This window comes from Rhinoraja longicauda, chromosome 16 (assembly GCF_053455715.1).
Source record: "Rhinoraja longicauda isolate Sanriku21f chromosome 16, sRhiLon1.1, whole genome shotgun sequence".
NCBI classification, from domain to species: Eukaryota; Metazoa; Chordata; class Chondrichthyes; order Rajiformes; family Arhynchobatidae; genus Rhinoraja; species Rhinoraja longicauda.
This window is the reverse complement of record NC_135968.1, coordinates 30,010,655-30,028,581: the sequence shown is the minus strand read 5'-3', so window position 1 is coordinate 30,028,581 and position 17,927 is coordinate 30,010,655. Positions and strand designations below refer to the sequence as shown.

Below are 17,927 nucleotides of genomic sequence, written 5' to 3'. Positions count from 1 at the left end.
TGCCTGATATTTCAAGGTGGCGGTGAACTGCTTCATTAAACTACTGCAGTTCTTCTGCTGAATAGCATCCAATGCTATGAACAAAAATGGGCATGAACTGAAAATACAATCGTTCTTCCCAGTTTGAGCTACATTTTATTTATGTCCTTGTAGTGAAAATAATATACACAACTATTTGTGGTTTTATTGAAGGTGTCTTTTTTCAAACAACCCATTTAAACATCATAACTCATTCAAAGGAATTACAATGTGCTTAATCCTTCATGTAATACAAAATAAACTTGACTAAAGCAGCAAAAATCCGCTCTTTCAAATGGAAAGATTGGTTGATTAGTAATAAATCTTTTATCATGTTACAGCATAAAACAAAAATGATTCCATTGTTCACCAAGTAGGAGGAATAGGCTTGATGAGGAAAGGAAGATGCTTCTTTGTTCAAGCAAAGCTATACATTGCTGTGCGCAGCACAAACAATTTTCCCTTGAGAAATTGCAGCATTAATTAGTCTTGTATTCTGACTGGTAATACCTCAGTACCAAGGAAACCGATACACAAAAAGCACAGATGCCATGGGATGTGGCAAATTAAAATATTCTGAAGGTGGTTTGAAAAACTGATTCTTATATGAAAGAATTAACTATTTGAGTTGAACTAAAAACATCTTGTCTAGAAAACGATTGAACACAACTTGAAGCCAAAAAAATCCCTTGAGCACTCACCTACTATTAAGTAGGAATACACGACACCTTTGCGGATTATATTAATCAATTTATAAACATGAGTAGTCTCTCACCACAGAGATTATTCGGTCAATGGGTCAGAGACAGGGACATATTTTTCACAAACTGTAGCAGAAAGTGTATAATTACTGCCATTACTTACAGTAGCAGTAACCAGGCAGGATTGATGGGGGAGGTTACCCAATTATCTTCCTTCTTCCCATTAGTATTGGTGCCGTTATTTATCCTCTTCACATTTTCTCCGCTGAATTTGAATCTAATATCCTGCACAAACCATTTCCAGTGTCCTCCCAGAGGGGCGAGGGGCAGAACAATGGCGCAGCGGTAGAGTTGCTGATTTGCAGCGCCAGAAACCAGGGTTTGATCCTGATTACGGGAGCTGTCTGTATGGAGTTGGTACATTCTCCCTGTATCCGCGTGGGTTTCCTCTGGGTGGGTGCTCCAGTTTCCTCCCACGCTCCAAATGTACAGGCTTGTAGGTTAATTAGTTTTAGTAAAAATTGTAAATTGTCCCTAATGTATAGGATAGTGCTAGCATAGGGGGTGATCGCTTGTCAGTGCAGACGGGGTGGGTCAAAGGGCCTGTTTCCACACTGTATCTCTAAAGTCTATTTAGTTTAGTTTCTTTCATTGGTCGTGGGCACCAGCAGCAAGGTCAGTACATATTACCTATCCCTTGAAGTGACTGGTTGTAAGGCAGAGGGTTTGGAGCCACAAAATGCAGACTCGTTAAGTTCAGAAATATTCTTGTAACCCCTTACCCTGCAAGGAGCCGACACACTCCTATGGTTGCCACGCCCCTTTTCCTCTCCCAGCATCCTTGTCATCACCATTCACAACAAACTACAGCAGGAAACCAAACTGGATCTGATCCAATGGATGTAAGATCACGTCGTTCTGCAAATAACTTGGTGCTTTCCTGATTATTACACAATTGCTCATCATGTTTAGGCACATTGCTGTTCTAGTGTACTCTAACACACCCTTCAGTAAACAAATTTTGTTGAGATGGTTCCGCATGTGTAAAATTAAGATAAGGTTGCTTTTCCTCAGTTGCATTAGCTCTCCCACCAGCAGCCCTAACCTTATACCAATGTCCTTCTGGGCTCAACCAGTTCAATCGGTCTTGGGGGCAATGACCCATTTATTCCATACTGTAGACTACAGACTGTATCCTGGCTGCCCTTTGAATTTCTTCTGTGGAATTCACTATGGAGTGCCATCAATTCAGCAGCTGAATGAGGGAAGTGCTTCTATTTATACCTGTATTTACGTTGATATGATCGGACTTTACATGCTCCACTCCAAATGTTATAAATTCACATGCCACTCCAACTGTGCTGCTATCACTGGTGCATCTGTCTGAATCAGCAGTGGGTGGACCCATGCTATTTTTTATCATACTGTTCCAGAACTGAATGATTCAATACTGTGCCATTTCAGAGAGGGAAATTGAGTCAATACAGTCTAACATGAGCCACATTGGGAATGAACAGCAGACAGCTTTGGCAATGTTCTATCGGTTTCACGGCAGCCATTAGCGAAACCAACAACCACTTTGAAATAGGTTATCAATTGAATTTAAAGTGGATGGATGCTGCGATTAAATTCCACATCATTGGAGCTAGCTTTTAAATGGCTAGTCCTGTTAAGTAATCACTATCTCTGCATACCAGCCACCCATATTTCTCCTGCGCTAATTCAATCTAGACAGTCCCAATTACAGAAGAATCATCCATTGGGTGCATAATTAGAAATCCCCAAGAAAGTTTCCCATCCTTGGAGACATCAGCAGGTGCATCATCTCCCAAATATTCACAGGGGCATTACGGATCCATGCACAGAAGACAGCTGAAGTTGGTTAAAATCTTAGTTTAACTTTATTTATAGTTGACCTTTCCCTCCACCACAACACCAATCTGCACTCTATCACCTCAGCAATGCACAAACGCAGATGCTAAGGCCAGAGATTGGTCCAACAGAATTATCCCACGTGACCTGCTGAGTTACTCCAGCAGTTTCTCTTTTTCTATTCCATGTTTAGGCTCGTCAGATTATTTAAATTACATGTTTTCACCATTAGCATTAGCTTTTACCATTACATAACTCAATGGCCGAGTTTCAAGACAGATTTGCCTGAGAGAACAGCCAGTGCCCTTGACCAATTCACAGGCTGTCTGGTTTTGACCACTGGTTTTATTGTTAACCATACTAAAATCAACAGTTAATCCATAACGTGGAAGCAATTGGACATCAAGAAACATATAACCCTTAATCATGACAACAAACTATATTTTGTCTAAGAGAAAAAAAAATCCCCAAAACACATTGAAAAGAGCACAATCACTTTCATACGAATTTGGTCTGCTTTAACAAAATGAAAAGCAGTCCTGAACTATTCAACTGCCCTAGGTTCTAGGTTATCATTCTGTGGAACTAATGTGAAAATAATATCTCATTAACTTGTGATGCAATTGAACTACAGTAACAATTCAAATGAGGGTGACTACTTCGGGTTGGACACATTCCTTAAGTTTTGTTCCGGTGACATGATCACTGTTTGCTAATGTTACTGCATTTAGTTTTAATGATGGCGAAACATTGCAACAATCCTAATGCATAAGGTACATGACTATTTCTTCGCTTTTCAAACTAGAAGCATAATTTGAATGAATGTTGTGGAATGATACGAAAATCCACGCAAATCAGTGATTTACATATATTTGCTTTAAAAGGACAAAAAAAACAGAAGCAGAAGATTTACAGAGCGATTTGAATAGCTAGTGCTAGAGTTTGAGTATATGAAGCTTATTTGCCATGCACCAACTAACTTGGTTGGCACTATTATCTGGTGGATAGAGACTTGGGAGCTTTGAAGTAGCATGGGAGAATTTCATGGCTAGCTCTGCTGGATGATGCGATTGACTTCTGACAGCCAGCTATGATTAGGCAATGACCAATCTTTACGTTATGGTCCTATTCTTTAGTCAAAATACAGAAAACACCAAAATACAAACTAAAATGTTGGTAGAAAGTAGTAGTTACAACACATGTTCCCACCCACAAATCAAGCTTAATTAGTGTGTCATGGACCCTCCAGCAGTTGCTCCAAGAATAAGGGGTAGGCCATTTAGGACTGAGATGAGGAAAAACCTCTTCATCCAGAGAGTTGTGAATCTGTGGAATTCTCTGCCACAGAAGGCAGTGGAGGCCAATTCACTGGATGTTTTCAAGAGGGAGTTCGATTTAGCTCTTAGGGCTAAAGGCATCAAGGGATATGGGGAAAATGCAGGAACGGGGTACTGATTTTAAATGATCAGCCATGATCATATTGAATGACGGTGCTGGCTCGAATGGCCGAATTGCCTGCACCTATTTTTCTATGTTAGACATATTGTTGTAAAAGCCTTTTTATACTAATTATTGCAATGCAATTCCATTGCAAGAAATACACTGTTGACTGACTAAACGCCTAGTGCAAAAGTAATGTTAATTTAATATTGCTCATGCTCCATCCGCATGTGAAGTACAAGTGTAAAGCAACTTGTTCACTGACGGGGTTTTTTTGTCAAACTTAAAACTTTGGAAAGACCATGTTCAATGAAGAACTGTAGAAATCACAAGGTTTAAAATGTTTACTCCATCCATCCAACCCACCCATCATCCATCCATTATCCATCCACCTGGGCATAATATGTAACAACTCTCATTCAAATTGAAGCTATATTTTTAAAGCTGGAGAGATTTTAAAGTTTAAAAATTTCCTTTCTAACCCATTTCTTGAAGGTCTTCAGCGTGTCAAGTCAAGTCAAGTCAATTTTATTTGTATAGCACATTTAAAAACAACCCACGTTGACCAAAGTGCTGTACATCTGATTAGGTACTAAGGGAAAAAATGAAACATGCAGTAGCACGCAAACAGTTCACAGCGCCTCCTCAATGAGCCTCAAACGCTAGGGAGTAGAAATAGGTTTTGAGCCTGGACTTAAAGGAGTCGATGGAGGGGGCAGTTCTGATGGGGAGAGGGATGCTGTTCCACAGTCTAGGAGCTGCAACTGCAAAAGCGCGGTCATCCCTGAGCTTAAGCCTAGACCGCGGGATAGTGAGTAGCCCCAAGTCGGCCGACCTGAGGGACCTGGAGTTAGAGAGGTGGGTTAGAAGATTTTTGATGTGGGGGGGGGGGGGGGGGATGTCCATTTAGGGCTTTGTACGTGAATAGGAGGAGCTTGAAGTTGATTCTGTACCGTACAGGGAGCCAGTGGAGAGAGGCCAGAATCGGGGTGATGTGATCCCTTTTACGGGTACCCATCAGGAGTCTCGCTGCGGCGTTTTGGACCAGTTGCAGGCGGGACAGGGAAGATTGGCTGATCCCAGTGTATAGGGAGTTGCAGTAGTCTAGGCGGGAGGAAATGAAAGCGTGAATGATTTTTTCTGTGTCGTCGAATTGGAGGAAAGGTTTGATTTTAGCTATGGTACGAAGTTGGAAGAAGCTGGCTTTTACCACAGCGTTGACTTGCTTATCAAATTTTAATGCAGAGTCAAATATCATGCCGAGGTTTTTGACATGCGGTTTGACTAGGCAGGATAGGCTTCCAAGACTGCCCGTTATCGATTTGATGGAGTCGGGGGGGGGCCGAATAGGATGACCTCAGACTTGCTCTCATTTAATTGGAGGAAGTTCTGTGCCATCCAACATTTTATGTCCTCAAGGCAGTGTAAGAGGCTGTTTAAATTTGACTGGTTGTTGGGTTTCAGGGGGAGGTAAAGCTGAGTGTCATCGGCATAGCAGTGGAAAGAAATGCCGTGCCTTTGAATGATTTGGCCAAGGGGGAGCATGTATAGAGAGAAGAGAATGGGGCCTAGGATGGAGCCTTGTGGAACTCCGCAGGAGAGGCTAGCTGGAGCAGAGGAATAACTGCCTATGTTGATGGCAAAACTCCTATCTTTGAGGTACGAAGCGAACCAGCTCAGGGCAGTGCCATCAATGCCAAACGCGTACTGGAGACGGTCAATAAGGATGGTGTGGTCCACTGTATCGAACGCTGCGCTGAGGTCAAGAAGGAGCAGGATTGCACAGTCGCCGGTGTCGATGGCGAGAAGCAGGTCGTTGTTTACCTTCAACAAGGCAGACTCTGCTGTGGTGGGCTCTGAAACCTGACTGGAAACTTTCCAGGATGGTGTTTTGGTGCAGGTAGGGCACTAACTGGTTTAGAATTGCCTTTTCAAGGACTTTTGACAGGAATGGCAGTTTGGAAATGGGTCTGTAGTTGCTAGGCAAGGTGGGGTCTAGGTTAGGTTTTTTCAGTAGGGGCTGGACCACCGCGTGCTTGAAACAGGTTGGAACAGTGCCAGTGGCCAGAGAACTGTTGATAATAGAGAGGATGCTGGGACCGGCTATTGCAATGACATCCTTCAGAAGGGCAGTGGGGGCAGGATCAAGGGGGCAGGTTGCAGGTTTCATAGCGGAGACAAGCTTTGCAAGGGAGGATAGAGTGACGGGTTGGAAACAGTCCAATTTAGATGAACAGACTAGTGAGACAGCTAGGTCACGGGTGGGAGGGGAAATGTTCATTCTAATGTCCACAACTTTGATGGTGAAAAATTTAGCGAATTCTTCGCACTTAGCAGGGGACCCAACTAAGCTGGTACCGGGGGCGGGACATATGACAGAGGTAATTGTTCTAAATAGGACCTTGGAGTTATGAGAGTTTTTGGAAATAAGGTCGGAGAAGTATTGTGCTCTAGCAGACTTTACTGCTTCCTGGTATTTGAGAAGATTGTTTCTCAGAATTTCGAAGGAAATTTGAAGCTTGTCACATTTCCACCTCCTTTCTGATTTTCTGCACTCCCTTCTTAGGGCTTTGGTGGTGTCATTGAGCCAAGGCCGACCTTTGGGCTTAGTCTTTTTCATTTTAAGGGGAGCGATAGAATCCAGGATGGAAGAGCAAGTGATATTAAATAAAGAGGCGAGATCCTCAGTGCTGAGATGGGGGGGAGAGGCCTCAATAGTGCAGATGTTGAGGGCAGCTGTGAGAGCCTCGGAGAATTTACTGGCAGTCAATGAATTTATGTCGCGGGAGTAGCGAACAGGGAGATGAGATTTTGCGGGAGATAAAGGCAGAGATGCGTCAAAAATGATAGCGCTGTGGTCCGATAGACAGGCTTCAGTAGTTTCAATGTTGTAGATTGGGAATCCGGACGATAACACTAGGTCGAGAGTATGGCCTAACTTGTGAGTGGGTCCCGTGGTGTGAAGAGTCAGATTGAAGGACTCAACCAGGTGCATAAATTCACTCACAAGAGGCTTAGTGGGACAGCAAACATGAATATTAAAGTCACCAAGAATCATGATCCGGTCAAATTTGAGCAAAATGCTAGAAATCAGATCAGCAAATTTGGTGATGAAGTCCTTATGCATTTTTGCTGGCGAGACACAAGAACAATTAAGAGGGGATAGGCTAGGCCTACTTTAATTAGTTGCACCTCGAAACTGGAGAAATGATCAGCGTTCAGGAGGCGGCAGTTGAAATGTTTCTTAAACACAGTGGCTAAGCCCCCACCGCGTCTGGAGAGCCTAGGAGAGGTGAAAAAGTTAGTCATCAGGACAGAGTTCCACGAGTGGAGCAAGCTCACCAGGGTTAAGCCAGGATTCTGTGCGCAGTAAGAAGTCCAATCCACGGGTGGTGAAGAAGTCGTTGAGGATGAAGGTCTTGTTCTGTAGGGATCTTGCGTTGATCAGGGCCACTGATAGCGGCTCCCACGCCAGCGGGCGGAGGTTCAGAGAGACCACGCCGCTGCGCTTCACAGATGGCCTTGCTGGGAGCCCGCGGGCCGGCAGTCCAGGGACCGGGATGATCGGTCGAAGAGCGGCATACCTGAGCTCGAGGGAGCGCCGGTGGATGGAGCGGTAAGGTCGACCAGGTCCGACTTCGCAGTGCTGGGCGAGGTAGGCCGCTGTTGGATGAGCGCGGGCGAGGTTTTTTTAATTTTCAAATGTTCCCGCGCGTTTACCCCGCCTCCTAGCGCGGTGTGTGCGGCGGTGGATGTGAGGCTGGGCCCGCACATCTACCGGGAGTTGATCGAGGAGCGATCGTTGGAAGAAACTTTGTCCGGGACCTGGACTGAAGAAGTCGACGACGGAGGGTCGGATCAACAGGAGGGTTCGGCGGTCGTAGACCAAAGTGGCTCGAAGAACACTACGATCTCTAGGTGAGCGATGACAGGCAGCCAAACACAACGGCGCGGCCATCTTGATTGTGTGACATCACAATGGGACCCGCGCCCCACCCCCCGACCTTTAACTAATTTGCTCCCCCCCCCCCCCGGATCTTTAGAGTGGGGGAGGAGAGAGTGGGGGTGGGGGTTGGAGAGAGTTGGGGTGGGGGGGAAGAGTGGGGATGGGGAAGAGTGGGGGTGGGGAGGAGGGCAGGATGGGGGTTGGGAGAAGGGAAGATTGGGGAGGGGGAGATTGGGGTGTGGGCAGGGAGAGTGGGGGGGAGGGGAGGGGAAATGGGAGTCGGGAGGGGGAAATGGTGGGCAGGGCTGGGGGAGTGGGGGTAGGGGAGGGGCAAGTGGGGGTCGGTAGGGGTTAATGGAGGGTCAGTGGGGTGAGGAGGGGGGGAATGAGGGGGGATTACGGGTGCTGCAATACAGGAGAGGCTTTGGGTCCAGGGCTCACTCACTCACACCCTCTCCCCTTCCCTGTCCCCCCTCTACGAGGAATGGGCCCAACTTGGTCTAGTATCATATTGAAATGGGGACAGTTAAATACGGGCAGAGGGGCAAGTCTTAAAGCTAAAAGAGCAAAGCAAGGTAGGAATGGAGTGAGATTAAAGTAGTGACTTCCAGAGATTTGGGCACTTGAGTTGAAAGCACAGCTACTGTTGACGAAGCAACAAAGTCTGTATTAGCTCAGAATTCAAGGAATATAAAGACGAAGGGATGGAAAAAGTTATGGAGAAGGCCAGGAGCAGCAGAAGGGATCTGAAAACATGGAGGAGTATCCAAATTCAGGCACTGGTGCACCAGAAAGCAATTTAAGGCAGTGGTCATGAGGTGAATGAGTGACTGAGGTCAGCTACAGGTTAATGTCAGTTTGAAGAATTCTGTTTGTCAGTGTGAAGATAGTCAGGTCATGAAAGTACATCAAGCCAAGACATTTATGGCATAAATGAGATTACCTCAGCTGATGCTGAGGAGCAAGGAATGGTCAAAGTGACTGAACAGCGTGGTTGAAATTCAAGGTCAATTAAAACACCAAGATGAATCTTGGCTCGGGCAGCTACTAGAGAGCAGGATGGAGTCATGGCAAAGTAAACGTGTGTAGTAATAATGTTCAGCCCGTGCTGCTTGCAAGCTGCAATTTAAGTGAAGTGTGGTAAATGCTAAGGAGACTTTTGGATAGGCACATGGATATGTAAGAAACGGAGGGCTATGGATTATGTGCAGGCAGATAAGAGTTCCTTTTGCTATCATGTTTGCCACAAACATTGCGGGCCAAAGGACTTGTTCCTGTGCTGCCCCATATTTCATGGGTGATGATTTCTGAAACTCCATAGGCTTCTCTACATATGGAGGTCAGATTTCAAAGACAATGGCTTTAGTCTTCTCAATTCATAATTTGATTGAAGTTCTGTACAACCAGTGCTGTGTGTCAGGTGAAGCAATGAGACAATCAGGTCAACAGAGGGAATGAGTGAAGAAGAGTGGGCAGGGTCAGTGTGCATGAAACATGAGCTCCATCTGTAGAGAAACTGTGCACTAGTGTGGAACTGCAGAAATAACCACGCCTTGGCATTTTCCACTCGTCACTTAAATTGCAGCTTGCAAGCAAGACAGGCTAAACAAAGTCAAATAAAGGCACTATTCTCAAGACTTTGCTTCATCTTCTTCTGCTTCTTAAGCAGCTTCTCGGGATTGAAGATAACTTGCTTTTGCTTCACTTCTGTGGATTCAGAGCCACAGTGTCTTACACAAATCGCTCCTAGAAGCACCATAATCTGACACTAGCTCAATGTATTGAATTTCCTTTAAAAAGACATACGTTTTGTCAAAATAGAAAAGGTTACAAAATAAAACTATTCTTGTCTCTAATAGGCCTTCATATCAATCTAAATAAGAACGGAGATGAAAACCATTTTGTCTAACAATTGTGAAGAAAGACATGCTGAGCTGACAGGCAAAAGCAAGCTAAAGTTATATAGTTTTGGAGTTGAACATCAATCATTTTAACCATCAGTACTTTGATTCTCAGCATGCCTAATCGAAGGGTTCCACAAGGTTCTTTTTTTCCTCGATCAAAACACTTCAAGTGTAAGCTCCAATGTTGAGATAACTTTTAAGCAGAAACAAATTACTGCAGTCAACCAGGGTTATAAAATATAAAGAGTATTAGGTTAAGGAAATAAAACTTCACATCAATATTACTTTTATTCTTCACAACTAAGACTAATACTTTGGTATGAGTTCCAGGTCAATCATATGCTTAAAATCCTTCAGCTGCCAAAGAATAGTGCTGTTCCACAGAAAGGAATTTTCTGTTCACAGGACCTTGTTATAAATGTTCTGCATCATTGAAGCCTAGAATACCGAGGTATCTCCAACAAGGGAAAACAGCTGTAAGAAAATTAAATATTCCTATCTAACGACAGACAAATGCTTCTCATTTCAATAACAGCCCAAGTCAACTGGCTGTCCACTAGGTCAAAAAAGCCTTCAAATTAATTTACATTTTGCATCAAAAAGATTAAAAAGAGATGATAGCTGCACGAGATTAAAGGTAAAAAAACCTGTTCCTTTTTCTAACTTTAATGTGGTGCAGTTTGTGACTGTGGAAAAATATTACCATCCTTGTACTTCTGTTTGCCACCTACCCAGGCAGGAAGACCCTTTATTATGCAGCAAGCTCTACCCTTACCTATGGGATATGATTACCAGACAAGAAAGGATGTTGAAAGGGAATGTTTAATTTTGGCTTTCCATTTGTACCTTTCCAGTGTGCACATGGGAGTTGGACCAAAAGATCAAATATGTGCACTCTTTGCCTCACTATGAAAGAATCACTTTGTTCTAACATTCCTCATCCTACAGTTATCCAGATACAAGCCAGTCAACCTGGTTCCCTGGCACTGCAGAATTGAAAGGTCCTGCTGCAAAATCACCTACTTCCAACTCCCAAGTATCAGGGGTCATAACCGAAGTGGCCCATTTCACTGCTGGCCTACACATGCCCTCAAGAAAATAAATACAGTCAGTGCATTACACAGATCTCACGCAGCACCTGTTGCAGACCATTGCAAGCTTCAGACTGTATCAGACTGATCAGCAAGGATCAGGCTGAACAGCACATGGTTTCAAAACTCCACAAATTAAATCAGAAATTCAGTTGTAATAAGGCCTCATTCACAGACAAACATAAAGTTGTTTTTTTCCAGTCACCTGAAAGTCCTGCAACGGTTTAAGTTTATTATTGTCACATGTACCAAGGTACAGTGAAAAGCTTCCAAACAGTTATCCAATCTATCGAAACAGTTCATATATAACATACAATGGTGTCAGATTAGGAAAAGGGGAGGTGTAACGAGACCTAGGTGTCCTTGTACACCAGTCACTGAAAGTAAGCATGCAGGCACAGCAGGCAGTGAAGAAAGCAAATGGCATGTTGGCCTTCAGAGCCAAAGGATTTGAGTATAGGAGCAAGGAGGTCCTACTGCAGTTGTACAGGACCATGGTGAGACCGCAAATGGTGTATTGTGTGCAGTTTTGGTCTCCTAATTTGAGGACGGACTTTCTTGCTATTGAGGGGCTGCAGCGTAGGTTCACAAGGTTAATTACCGGGATGGCGGGACTGACATATGATGGAAGAATGGGTTGACTGGGCTTGTATTCACTGAAATTTAGAGGGATGAGAGGGAATCTTATAGAAACTTAAAATTCTTATGGGATTGGACAGGCTAGATGCAGGAAAAATGTTCCCATGTTGGGGGAGTCCAGAACCAGGATCACAGATTAAGAATAAGGGGAAAGCCATTTAGGACTGAGATGAGGAAAAACCTTTTCACCCAGAGAGTTGTGAATCTGTGGAATTCTCTGCCACAGAAGGCAGTGGAGGCCAATTCACGGTATGTTTTCAAGGGAGAGTTGGTTTAACTCTTAGGGCAAAAGGAATTAAGGGACATGGGGGAAAAAGCAGGAACGGGGTACTGATACGGGATGATCAACCATGATCCCATTGAATGGCGGTGCTGGCTCGAAGGGCCGAATGGCAAACTACCTCGTAGAGAAATCCAGAGTAAGGGGCCATAACCTTAAAATTGGAGTCAGACTGTTGCAGTGGGGCACAAGAAAGGGATTAGGTTTTTTTTGGGGGTGGAAAAAGCAAATTTGGATTCTGTTTAATGATAATTTTTATAATACTAATATTTATAAGAGAAGGAATATGGATTTAGAAATTAAAGAGAACCTAACTACTGAATGTAGACATAAAATGCTGGAGTAACAGCGGGGTCACCCATCCCACCAACACCATCATCAAGTTCGCGGATGACACGACTGTGGTTGGACTTATCTCAGAAGGAGATGAGACAGCCTATAGGGATGAAATCCAAAGGCTGGCAGCATGGTGTTCAGTGAACAATCTGGTCCTGAACTCCTCCAAAACAAAGGAACTTATAATTGACTTTAGAAAAACCAGTGGAGATTACGACCCACTCTACATCAATGGGGTCTGCGTGGAAAGGGTACCAGCTTTCAGGTTCCTGGGTACGCACATCGCAGAGGATCTCACCTGGTCTACCAACACCATCACCACAGTAAAGAAGGCACAGCAGAGACTCCACTTCCTGAGGATCCTCAGAAAAACCAACCTGCAGGAGAAGCTCATGTTGTCCTTCTATCGCTGCTCCATCGAGAGTGTGCTGGCATACTGTATAACCACATGGTATGCCAGCTGCTCAGAAAAGGACAGGAAGGCCCTTCAGAGGGTCATCACGACGGCCCAGAAAATCATCGGCTGCTCACTGCCCTCCCTGGAGCACCTGTTCAGCCTGCGCTGCCTCAGTAGAGCAGGCAAAATAATAAAAGATCCATCCCACCCCGGCCACCGTCTGTTTGTTCATCTGCCCTCTGGTCGACGTTTCAGGTCGATCAAATCCCGAACAAACAGACTTAAGAACAGTTTTTACCCCAGGGCCATACGAGAACTGAACACTACCTGTGCACTAGGCAACACCGTTAAAAAATCTTGTACTTAATTTAATTGTATTTATGTATTTATTTGTTTTTGCATTTATTGCATATATGTTTGTACGCACCGTCAGGATTGGCTGTTTTTTTAATTTCGTTGTACTCGTTGCAATGACAATAAATGAATATTATTATTATTATCTCAGGAGAGAAGGAATGGGACTACTGAATGCTTGGAATGATCTGTCAACACTACTACAGTTCAAAATGCAATGCAATGTGGTGGTGTGATGTCAAGATACAGGGGACAAGTTTCAAAGGGTATGTCCTTGACTAGCTGTTCTTGATGTAACAATTTTGAATGCAAGGTCAGGTAATTGTTAAATACTCTCAATTACTTGGAGGCGCGAAGACTAGTCTCCAATACCGTATGCCTCTAATAAACCTTGCCTGTGAAAGAGCCATAGTGGGAATGAGTGTCAGGCATCAAACTCCTGATGGAATGTGTGCTTGCCAAAATCTTGGAATAAAAATTGAGCTATCTTCGTAGAGGTCCATCAGATTAGTGTACCACCATGTACACCAAGGTACAATAAAATTCCTTGTTCACATGAAGCTCAGAGTACAGTGTACATAAGGATCAGGACCAGCTGCAGAACATAGACCTCTCTGCTCTAACCTCAGACCCAAACCAACTGCTGTTGGGAAGATCAGCCACTCTGTGCAGTCCTTTGGTTTGCCTGAAATGTACTGGTCTTCCAGAGAAAGACCGAGCTGTTTTTTTAACCAGACCTTGGCAAGCACATGTTCCAACAGGAGGTTGATGTTTGACTCTCATTTCCACTGTGGCTCTTCCATACAGACGGGCAAATTAGAAGGTTCAGCACAGTATGATGAAGAATGTTGACAGATGCACCAAGCTTTGGTGCAAAGTATCAATGAGGAAAGCCCATGTCTTATGAGCCTCCTGCAATTGCAGACTCAGTGACTGGAGCCTGGATTTTAAAAAACACATTGGATTACTGGTTCATGAAAATTAAAGAAAATTGTTGCAATACTGATATGTAATCTTATGTAAATGTATTTATTCACAAAATGTTGGAGTAACTCAGGTCAGGCAGCATCTCGGGAGAGAAGGAATGGGTGACGTTTCGGGTTGAGACCCTTCTTCAGACTGATGTCAGGGGGGGGCGGGACAAAGGAAGGACATAGGTGGAGACAGGAAGATAGAGGGAGATCTGGGAAGGAGGAGGGGAAGAGAGGGACAGAGGAACTATCTAAAGTTGGAGAAGTCAATGTTCATACCACTGGGCTGCAAGCTGCCCAGGCGAAATACGAGGTGCTGTTCCTCCAATTTCCAGTGGGCCTCACTATGGCACTGGAGGAGGCCCATGACAGAAAGGTCAGACTGGGAATGGGAGTGGGAGTTGAAGTACTCGGCCACCGGGAGATCAGTTTGGTCAATGCGGACCGAGCTTAGGTGTTGAGCGAAGCGATCGCCGAGCCTGCGCTTGGTAAATGTAAATGTATGGTCTGCATTGTATTGTGAATGTCATCATGAGAATGCCATATGTTGGGAATTTATTCATATGTTTTTAAAAGTAGTATCTGAACCTTCACTCCCCAGTGATGCCAATAAAATGCACCTGTCGCTTAAAAAAGTCACAACTATGGCCATCATTCACCAAAAGGGGACACAGTTCTAGAGCCAGAAACAGGCCCTTCAACCCAACCTGTCCATGTTCTACAAGATGCCCCACGTAAGCATTTGGCCCAATTCACTCTTTTGAAGTGAAGCATATTTTAGAATCATTTCCAGCGTAAGAGCATTTCAATGCCAAAAATTTCTGATGATCATAAGATATTAGTGCAATAGGAAATAATACCCAGGACTGCCTCAACTCAAAATGCATGCAAAAGCTCTTATGAGATGCATTACAAGTTCATTAAAGCTGCCCTTTTGTTCAGGTTTTAACTAGTATTTAACGGGCTTTGCAATCAGTTTTCTCAACATATGCAGATGGATGAAGACTACATATTCTCCAAGGTAAGCCAGGATGTATTTAAGATGCAACAAATATTTTCCTTTTCTTGTTTTTCCAAGTAACAGAATTAATTGGAATAAAATTACAATCTATAGGTGAAAAGAACACTGGAATGTTTTTACCTCCAATTCCAAATCCTGAGGTTCTGCTTCTGAAAGTGGGATCACTGCTATCTTGGTTATTTTGTAAACTTCATGGTCCTCTGGAAGCTTTCCAACCAGTGCTTTCTGGCGAATTAGAAGGAGCCGCCATGCAAAATCTGAAAAGCAAGCCAAGATCCATCAGAAATCAGTTGATTATTTCCCGTGCCTCGATGACTACGGCTCAAAAGTTAAGGTGAGCAGAACTGACTTTTGAACAAATCAATGACACCAGAGTTGGATGGGAAAAGGTACAACTCGTCTCCTTTTTGTCGATTCAAATATGACTGGGTGCAGTAAGGTGAAAATGACAAAGTTGCGGCATTGAGTTGTGAAATTGAAGATGTCCATTAATATAGCCCTGGGCTCATTTAATAATTATGGTAAAAATCTGATGCAGATTGTGCACCAAGCTGGTTCCAGACTGATACCTGAACATTGATCTGCAGCAATATAGTGTTGAGGTTCATGTGCAGAGCTGACAACTTTGGTGATCAGAAACAGGAAGATGGCAGCCTTTCAATTTCTGCTCCTTAATTCACCATTTTATTAGATTGCAATCTGCAATGCATTGCTATCTATATACCTTGATTCACTTAACACAATAAATGTTACCCATCCCCAATGCATCCAACTCCTACCCCCACTCTCTCTACCCATGGCTGTCTTGTAGTTAGATCACCCTTCACTCCCAAGAAATACAATCTAACATTATACACCTTTATCCTATTTTATCTTAAGCACCGAGGCCAGCGGAGCCAATTAAGATAAAAATCAAAACATTGTTTTGCCGAGTTTTGAGGTAAATGTTTTATTTTTAAATGCATCTAAAGGCATCAATTGTACAATTGATGCCTTTAGATGCATTTAAAAATAAAATATCACATGCTGGATTGTTGTTCGACTGACAAGATGATGCTCTGCTAGATAGACTGTTTTAAGCTGAGCGCTATCTGCAAATTGTCACATCAGGATATAATTCAATGATAAAGAAAAGTTGTATTCACAGCTGGTATTTGGGTTTGATAGCTAGTCAAAACACGCGACAACTAAACTGCAGTTTTGCTCGATGCATATACAATATAGTATCATCTGGAATATATCAGTATACATGCTTGCAACTGAGAAGGCCATTTGAAAATAAAATGCTGCTTTGCTAGTGGCGGAGAAATGAAATATCTCAAAATGAAAACATTCTCTTCTATAAACTTGCAAGAAGTGGCGGCCAGTGGTGCAGCGGTAGAGCTGCTGCCTTGGAGCGCCAGAGACCCTGGTACAAACCTGACATCGGGTGCTGTCTGTACGGAATTTGTACATTCTCCCAATGAAAGAGTGGGTTTTCTCCAGTTGCTCTGGTTTTCTCCCACACTCCAAAGATGTACAGATTTGTAGGTTAATTGGCTTCAGTAAAATTATTAATTGGCCCTAGTGTGAAGGATAGTGCTAATGTGATCGCTGGTCACTGTGGACTTGATGGGCCGAAGGGCCCGCTTCCATGCTGTGGCTTTGAGGTCTAAAATCTAAAGAAGCCACTGCTTGAAAAAAATAAAATGAGCTCTTGAAGTGATGGCTTGCACTTGTTAAGGTAATTATGGCAAAGCTTTAACATTTTGTTACTCCATAAAAATGTCTGATACTTTGGGCATACATGGGTATTGTTAAACACAGAAATCACAAAGTTCTTTTAAATCCTTACTCCTCTGAATTTGCTGTTTCATGTCATGCTCCTAATAATCTAGAACATGAACTAACAAGAATGTAGGGTATTTGTAAATCATCCTCACCTTGAAAATGTAATCTCCCTTTGTAGAGCACCATGTAATCAGTTAATGATGCATCATTAACTACTGTTTAGCAACCTCGAGCCCAAAAGACTTGTAGGGATTGCTGTGGAGGCCAAGTCATTGAGTATTTTTAAGGTGCAGATTGACATTCTTGATTAGTAAGGGTATCAAGGGCTATGGCGAGAAGGCAGGAGAATGGGGTTGAAAGGGAAAGATGGATCAGCCATGATTGAATGGCAGAGTAGACATGATGGGCCGAATGGCCTAATTTTGTTCCTCTAGCTTATGAAAGGCTTCGAGGAATATGGGCCAAATATAGACAAATGGAGGTGGCTTGGAGGGGCATCTACAAAAATTGGGCTGAAGGCCTTGTTTCCATGCTTGGAGCTAAGCATTCTGCCATCTAGGTTGCCACCTTTGAGAATTCTTTATTCTAACTAGTTGCCCTAACAGCTTGATCACAGCAAAGATGCAGAATGCTCTGGAACCTTCTGCATTGATATCCGTCAGAAAAGGTGGAGTCCAGAAATTATTCTTTTATCCAGTCTTCAACAACTTCAATGGTAGCCACCATTGCCTCCAACAGTTGGTTGAGCCGTGGCTTCAAACTGCCAGACACCCAGGTTCAATCCTGAACCTCAGGTGCTGTTATGCGAATTTCATACATACTCCGTGACCACGTACGATTGCTCCCGATCCCGCCCACTTCTCAAAGAGGCATGGGTTGTAGGTTAAATGGCCTCTGTAAATTGCTGCGTATGTGGGGAGTGGATGCGAAGTGAGAAACATGGAACTAACATGAACAGGTCATGGAAGGCATCACAAAATGCTGGAGTAACTCAGCGGGTCAGGCAGCATCTCGGGAGAGAAGGAATGGGTGACGTTTCGGGTCGAGACCCTTCTTCAGACTGATGAACAGGTCATGGATGGTCAGCATGGACTAGGTGGGCTGACGAGCGAGTTTCCATGCTGTATCTTTCAATCAAAAACACAAGCACAAATTATTGGACAATACCGCTAAAGCTTTAGCTGCTA

The 17,927-nt window shown here is 43.7% G+C and overlaps 1 protein-coding gene across 1 annotated transcript in view; it reads right to left on the bottom strand.

Moving 5' to 3' along the window:
• The window catches only part of inpp5f (inositol polyphosphate-5-phosphatase F), a 161,879-nt gene that overhangs the window by 67,317 nt on the left and 76,635 nt on the right, over positions 1–17,927 (bottom strand). Inside the window, exon 3 of the mRNA XM_078413517.1 lies at positions 15,091–15,227. Within this exon, the coding sequence (XP_078269643.1) occupies positions 15,091–15,227 (137 nt within the window). The remainder of the gene's footprint in view (positions 1–15,090; positions 15,228–17,927) is intronic.